This window comes from Vanellus vanellus (genome assembly GCF_965231255.1).
Source record: "Vanellus vanellus genome assembly, contig: HAP1_SCAFFOLD_2462, whole genome shotgun sequence".
Taxonomy (NCBI): domain Eukaryota; kingdom Metazoa; phylum Chordata; class Aves; order Charadriiformes; family Charadriidae; genus Vanellus; species Vanellus vanellus.
In genome coordinates, this window is record NW_028127798.1 from 1 (window position 1) to 7,542 (window position 7,542).

At 58.3% G+C, this 7,542-nt stretch overlaps 1 protein-coding gene across 1 annotated transcript; it reads right to left on the minus strand.

Moving 5' to 3' along the window:
• Positions 1–15: 15 nt before the first annotated feature.
• LOC309684986 (selenide, water dikinase 2-like) lies at positions 16–6,255 on the minus strand. The gene is made up of 6 exons (XM_082500818.1): positions 6,113–6,255; positions 5,854–6,008; positions 5,675–5,765; positions 4,801–4,900; positions 3,553–3,771; positions 16–1,098 (listed from the first exon to the last, which is right to left on the minus strand). The coding sequence occupies exons 1-6, from the start codon at positions 6,176–6,178 to the stop codon at positions 866–868; spliced, it is 864 nt and encodes a 287-aa protein (XP_082356944.1). The 5' UTR covers positions 6,179–6,255; the 3' UTR covers positions 16–865.
• Positions 6,256–7,542: the final 1,287 nt, after the last annotated feature.

Here is a 7,542-nt window from a genome sequence, read left to right on the forward strand (position 1 = left end):
GTTCTTTTTTTTGGGGGGGGGGGGGGGGTGGGGTTCAACCTCACCGTAATGCCCCAAGCGGGGGAAATCCCCCCAAAATGGCTCTTTATTACCCCAATTTTAGGTCCCCACCCTCAAATTAAGCCCCCCCTTAATTGGGAAGGGCCCCCCAAATTGGGGGGGGGACAAAATTGGGGGGGGTTTCCTTAATTTTAGAGTGGGGGGCCCCCCCCAAAATTTGGTTTGTGTGGGTTCGACCCTCAACGGGGGCGGAAAAACGCCCCAAAATGGCTCTTTATTACCCCGTTTTTTTGCCCCCACCCTCAAATTAAGGACCCCCTTAAACTGGGACGGGCCCCCCAAATTGGGGGGGGGCCCAAAATTGCAGGGACCCCCCCCCAAAATTGCAGGGGGGGCTGTAAACTTGGGGTGTGCGTCAACCCTATTAAAGCCTCAACGGGGCGGAAAACCCCCAAAACGCCTCTTTATTACCCCATATTTTTGCCCCCACCCCCCAAATTAAGCCCCCCCCCAAACTGGGGGGGCCCCCCAAATTGGGGGGGACCCCCCCAAAATTGCAGGGGGGGCTCTAAACTCCGTGCGTGCGTCGCTTCAACCCCATTAAAACCTCAACAGGGCGGAAAACACCCAAAACGGCTCTTTATTACCCCACTTTTTTTTGCCCCCCCCTTTTTTTTTTTTTTTTGCCTTTCTCCCCCCCCCCCCATTAACCCCCCCCTAAAAAACAAAAAAAAAAGGGGGGGGGGGGGTTTATCATCAGCCCCTCCCCACCCCACAACGGGCTTTTGGGGAGGAGCGTCACACTGTGGGGGGGGGTGGAAAAAAAATATTAAAAAAAGAGGGTTTTTTTTTTGTGGTGTTTTTTTTAAAAGGGACGGGGGGGTTGGGCGTCCCCGGGGGGGGTCGGGGGGGTGCCGGGGGGGGCCCCCCGGGGGGGCACCTCGATGAGACGGGGTTTGTCGATGACGCGGGCGCCGCGGGGTCCCTTTTCCACGATGCCGATGATCCAGGCTTGGTGGCCCTCCGGCCGGCCGGCCGCCTTCAGCTCCGCGCAGAACCGCGCCGCCTGCTCCCGCGGCAGGCAGATCAGCAGCCCTCCTGCGGGGGGGGGGGGGGAAAATAAAAAAAAATTAAAAAAAATAAGGGTATTCCCCCCCCCAGAAATAAAGGACCCCAAAAAATTGGGGTGGAAAAGAGTTTGGAGGAGCTGTGGGGGAGATTTGGGGTGAGAACGGGGGTGGGAATGGGGATTTAGGGGGTGGGAATGAGGATTTGGGGGGGGGGATTGGGGGGGGGGCACCAATTTTTTGGGGGGGGGGGGAAGGGGGGGGAATGAGGGGGCCCCCCTGAAATAAGGGACCCCAAAAAATTGGGGTGGGAAAGAGTTCGGAGGGGCTGCGTGGGAGATTTGGGGTGGGAATGGAGGTTTAGGGGGTGGGAATGGGGATTTGGGGGGGGGCACCACTTTTTGGGGGGGCAGAGAATAAGGGGGACCCCTCCCCGAGATAAAGGACCCAAAAAAATTGGGGTGGGAAAGAGTTTGGAGGGGCCACGGGGGAGATTTGGGGTGAGAATGGGGGTGGGAGTGGTGGTTTAGGGGGTGGGAATGAGGATTTGGGGGGGTTTCGGGGGGGCACCAATTTTTTTGGGGGGGCAGAGAATAAGGGGCCCCCCCCTGAAATAAGGGACCCCAAAAAATTGGGGTGGGAAAGAATTTGGAGGGGCCGCGGGGGAGATTTGGGGTGGGAATGGAGGTTTAGGGGGTGGGAATGGGGATTTGGGGGGGTTTCGGGGGGGGCACCAATTTTTTTGGGGGAGCAGAGAATAAGGGGACCCCCCCTGAAATAAGGGACCCCAAAAAATTGGGGTGGAAAAGAATTTGGAGGGGCCGCGGGGGAGATTTGGGGTGGGAATGGAGGTTTAGGGGGTGGGAATGGGGATTTGGGGGGGGTTCGGGGGGGGCACCAATTTTTTTGGGGGGGCAGAGAATAAGGGGACCCCCCCTGAAATAAGTGACCCCAAAAAATTGGGGTGGGAAAGAGTTTGGAGGGGCCGCGGGGGAGATTTGGGGTGGGAAAGGGGGTGGGAATGGGGGTTTAGGGGGTGGGAATGAGGATTTGGGGGGTTTCGGGGGGGGCACCAATTTTTTTGGGGGGGCAGAGAATAAGGGGACCCCCCCTGAAATAAGGGACCCCAAAAAATTGGGGTGGGAATGAGTTTGGAGGAGCTGCGGGGGAGATTTGGGGTGGGAATGGGGGTGGGAATGGAGGTTTAGGGGGTGGGAATGGGGATTTGGGGGGGGGCACCAATGTTTTTGGGGGGGCAGAGAATAAGGGGACCCCCCCTGAAATAAGGGACCCCAAAAAATTGGGGTGGGAAAGAGTTTGGAGGAGCTGCGGGGGAGATTTGGGGTGGGAATGGGGGTGGGAATGGGGGTTTAGGGGGTGGGAATGAGGATTTGGGGGGGGGGGAATGAGGATTTGGGGGGGGGGGGAACAACTTTTTTGGGAGGGGGGGGAATGGGGACACCCCCCTGAAATAAGGGACCCCAAAAAATTGGGGTGGGAATGAGTTTGGAGGAGCTGTGGGGGAGATTTGGGGTGAGAATGGGGGTGGGAATGGGGGTTTAGGGGGTGGGAATGAGGATTTGGGGGGGGTTCGGGGGGGGCACCAATTTTTTTGGGGGGGCAGAGAATAAGGGGACCCCTCCCCGAGATAAAGGTCCCAAAAAATTGGGGTGGGAAAGAGTTTGGAGGAGCTGTGGGGGAGATTTGGGGTGAGAACGGGGGTGGGAATGGGGATTTAGGGGGGGGGGAACAACTTTTTTGGAAAGGGGGGGAATGGGGGGCCCCCCCAAAATAAGTGACCCCAAAAAATTGGGGTGGGAGAGAGTTCGGAGGGGCCACAGGGGAGATTTGGGGTTCTCCCCCAATTTTTGGAGGTTCTCCCCCAATTTTTGAGGTTCTCCCCCAATTTTTGGAGGTTCTCCTCCAATTTTTGGAGGTCCTCCCCCAATTTTTGGAGGTCCTCCCCCAATTTTTGATGGTGGTTCTCCCCCAATTTTTGATGGTTCTTCCTCAATTTTTGGAGGTTTTCCTCCAATTTTTGAAGTTCTCCCCCAATTTTTGGAGGTTCTCTCCCAATTTTTGAAGTTCCCCCCCAATTTTTGATGGTTCTCTCCCAATTTTTGATGGTTCTCTCCCAATTTTTGATGGTTCTCTCCCAATTTTTGATGGTTCTCTCCCAATTTTTGATGGTTCTCTCCCAATTTTTGATGGTTCTCCCTCAATTTTTGGAGGTTCTCCCCCAATTTTTGATGGTTCTCCCCCAATTTTTGATGGTTCTCCCCCAATTTTTGAAGTTCCCCCCTAATTTTTGAAGGTTCTCCTCCAATTTTTGGAGGTTCCCCCCCAATTTTTGATGGTTCTCTCCCAATTTTTGATGGTTCTCCCCCAATTTTTGGAGGTTCTCCCCCAATTTTTGGAGGTTCCCCCCCAATTTTTGGAGGTTCTCCCCCAATTTTGGGGGTGTCCCCCCCCCCCCAGCCCGTACCCGACGTCTCGGGGGCGGTGCCCTGCAGGAGGCCCAGGCGCCCCCCTCCCCCGGCGGCTTTGCTGACGGCGGCCATCTTGGCGATGACGGGCAAGTTGTGGATGACGAAGGCCACCTCCTGCCGCTGGTGGCCGGCCAAGGCCCTGGCGTGGCCCAGGATGCCGAACCCCGTCACGTCGGTGGCCGCGTGGGCCCCGAAGGCCCTCATCAACCCGGCGGCTGGTGGAGGAGGAGGGGGACACCCCGTCATCGCTGTCCCAAAAAAGACCTCCCCCAAAAAAAGACCTCCCCCAAAAAAAGACCTCCCCCAAAAAAAGACCTCCCCCAAAAAAAGACCTCCCCCAAAAAAAGACCTCCCCCAAAAAAAGACCTCCCCCAAAAAAAGACCTCCCCCCAAAAAAGACCTCCCCCCAAAAAAGGCCTCCCCCCAAAAAAAGACCTCCCCCAAAAAAGACCTCCCCCAAAAAGACCTCCCCCCAAAAAAAGACCTCCCCCCAAAAAGACCTCCCCCAAAAAAGACCTCCCCCAAAAAAGACCTCCCCCAAAAAAGACCTCCCCCAAAAAAGACCTCCCCCAAAAAAGACCTCCCCCAAAAAAGGCCTCCCCAAAAAAGGCCTCCCCAAAAAAGACCTCCCCAAAAAAGACCTCCCCCCAAAAAAGACCTCCCCCCAAAAAAGACCTCCCCCCAAAAAAGACCTCCCCCAAAAAGGCCTCCCCCAAAAAGGCCTCCCCCAAAAAAGGCCTCCCCCAAAAAAGGCCTCCCCCAAAAAAGGCCTCCCCCAAAAAAGGCCTCCCCCAAAAAGACCTCCCCCAAAAAAGACCTCCCCCAAAAAGACCTCCCCCAAAAAGGCCTCCCCAAAAAAGACCTCCCCCAAAAAAGGCCTCCCCCAAAAAGACCTCCCCCAAAAAGACCTCCCCCAAAAAAGACCTCCCCCAAAAAGACCTCCCCCAAAAAGACCTCCCCCAAAAAAGACCTCCCCCAAAAAAGACCTCCCCCAAAAAGACCTCCCCCAAAAAAAGACCTCCCCCAAAAAAAGACCTCCCCCCAAAAAAGACCTCCCCCAAAAAGACCTCCCCCAAAAAGACCTCCCCCAAAAAGACCTCCCCAAAAAGACCTCCCCCAAAAAGACCTCCCCAAAAAGACCTCCCCAAAAAGACCTCCCCAAAAAAGACCTCCCCAAAAAAGACCTCCCCAAAAAAGACCTCCCCAAAAAAGACTTCCCCCAAAAGACCTCGAGAAGGTCCTACCGGTGCGGTTGAGCGTGGCCATGCTGAACATGGCCTCCTGGTAGGCCAACTCCACCTCCTCCCGCGTCACCACCAGCTTGATCTTGTTCCAGCGCTCCGGCTGTTGGGGACGGCAACGGAAGGGACACGCGGCATCAGGGACATGCCGGCGGTGGCTCTTGGGGACATCCGGGGGGGGTTTGGGGGATCTCGGGGGCGTCACGGGCGGCTTAGAGAACCTCATGGTGGACCTACGTCACCTTGGGGGCATCTAAGGGGGCTTAACAGTTCTCTTAAGGACATCTAAGGTGGCTTGGGACCTCCACGGTGGACCTGCATCCACCTGGGGACATCTAAGGTGGCTTCGCAGTCCACTTGGGGACATGTGGGGTGGTTTGGGGGCTCTAGGGTGGATCTCGGGGGCGTCACGGGCAGCTTGGAGAACCTTATGGTGGACCTACATCACCTTGGGGGCATCTAAGGTGTCCCTAAGGAGATCTCTAAGCCATCTAAGGTGACTTGGGACCTCCACGGTGGACCTGCATCCACCTGGGGACATCTAAGGTGGCTTTGCAGTCCTCTTGGGGACACGTGGGGTGGTTTGGGAGCTCTGCGGTGGATCTTGGGGACATCCGGGGTGATTTAAAGAGCCTCATGGTGGACCTACAACCCCTTGAGGACATCTAAGGTGGCTTCGCAGCCCTCTCGGGGACATCTAGGGTGGTTTGGGACCTCCGTGGTGGACTTGCATGCACTTGGGGACATCTAAGGTGGCTTAGGGAAGCCCATGGTGGATGTCCATCACCTCGGGAACATCTAAGGTGGCTTAGGAGTTCTCCTGGGGACACCAGGGGTGGGGGTTGGGGTGTCCCGTGTCCCCCTCCCCACGACTCACGTTGTCCAACCACTGGTGGGCGCTGACGGCCACCTGCGTCCCCAACGGTTTGGTGAGCACCAGGACGTCCCCGGGGACGGCGCTGTCGGGCCTGGAGGGGGGAGGGGACGGACGGACATCAGACGGAGAACCCCCTCCTCCCAGTGCCCCTCCCCCCCCCCCCCTCCCCGAAAACGCACATAATGAACTCGTTGGGCTGACAAACGACGGTGGCCACTCCCCCCACGATCACCCAGGGGTTCACCACCGTCTGTCCCCCCGTCACCGACGTCCCCCCGTCCTCCGCCGCGTCCCGGAACCCTTTGATGATGAGCGGCATAACCTTCTCCCGTTCCTACGGGAAAAAAAAAAAGGGGGTGAACAAAAAAAAAAGGGGGTGGAAACCCCCCCCCCACCCCCCACCCCCCCTCCCAGCGGTGGTGTCCCCTCGGTTGTCACCTCCTCGGTCATCTTCTGGCTGACGCTGAGCAGCATGAGCATGTTGTCACACTCGGTGATGCCCATGGCGTAGAGGTCGCTCAGCACGTTGGCGCAGGCGATGCGGCCCTGGGGGGGGCGGTTTTTTTTTTTGGGGGGGCCCTACGACACTTGACAGGTATTTGGGGGCCCCGAAGTGGGGGTTTGGGGGGTTCTCGGGGTGGTTTGGGGCAGCGAAGGGGGATGTTGGGGGCGGGGGGGGGGCAGGATGGGATTGGGGGGCTCTAAAATGGGATATTGGGGGGTGGGGGTGGGGCAGGATGGGATTTGGGGGCTCTAAAATGGGATATTGGGGGGTGGGAGTGGGGTTTGGGGGGGCCCCGGGGGGGGTTTAGGGTTCTAAAATGGGATATTGGGGGGTGGGGATGGGGTTTGGGGGGGGCAGGATGGGATTGGGGGGCTCTAAAATGGGATATTGGGGGGTGGGGGTGGGGCAGGATGGGATTTGGGGGGAGTCAGTGGGATTTGGGGGCTCTAAAATGGGATATTGGGGGGTGGGAGTGGGGTTTGGGGGGGCCCCGGGGGGGTTTGGGGTTCTAAAATGGGATATTGGGGGGTGGGGATGGGGTTGGGGGGGCCCAGGATGGGATCTGGGGGGGTAGTGGGATTTGGGGAGGGGAGTCAGTGGGATTTGGGGGCTCTAAAATGGGATATTGGGGGGTGGAGGTGGGGTTTGGGGGGGGCAGGATGGGATTTGGGGGGGTAGTGGGATTTGGGGGCTCTAAAATGGGATATTGGGGGGTGGGAGTGAGGTTTGGGGGGGGGCCCGGGGGGGTTTGGGGTTCTAAAATGGGATATTGGGGGGTGGGGATGGGGTTGGGGGGACCAGGATGGGATCTGGGGGGGGCAGGATGGGATTTGGGGGGTGGGAGTGAGGTTTGGGGGGGGCCCCGGGGGGTTTGGGGTTCTAAAATGGGATATTGAGGGGTGGGGATGGGGTTTGGGGGGGGCCAGGATGGGATCTGGGGGGGTAGTGGGATTTGGGGAGGGGAGTCAGTGGGATTTGGGGGCTCTAAAATGGGATATTGGGGGGTGGGAGTGAGGTTTGGGGGGGGCCCCGGGGGGGTTTGGGGTTCTAAAATGGGATATTGGGGGGTGGGGATGGGGTTGGGGGGGGCCCAGGATGGGATTGGGGGGGTAGTGGGATTTGGGGGGGGGGCAGTGGGATTTGGGGGCTCTAAAATGGGATATTGGGGGGTGGGAGTGAGGTTTGGGGGGGGCCCCGGGGGGGGGGTGGGGTTCTAAAATAGGATATTGGGGGGGTGGGGGTGGGGTTTGGGGGGGCAGGATGGGATTTGAGGGGGTAGTGGGATTTGGGGGGGGGGGGGGTAGTGGGATTTGGGGGCTCTAAAATGGGATATTGGGGGGTGGGTGGGGATGGGGGTTTGGGG

Coding starts and splice junctions, on each gene's coding strand:
- LOC309684986 (XM_082500818.1), bottom strand. CDS start 6,178: ATGGGCATCACCGAGTGTGACAACATGCTCATGCTGCTCAGCGTCAGC. Junction 4,901..5,674: donor CCCACCAGTGGTTGGACAAC/GTGAGTCGTGGG, acceptor CGTCCCCAACAG/CCGGAGCGCTGGAACAAGAT. Junction 1,099..3,552: donor CACCGCCCCCGAGACGTCGG/GTACGGGCTGGG, acceptor CCCCCCCCGCAG/GAGGGCTGCTGATCTGCCTG.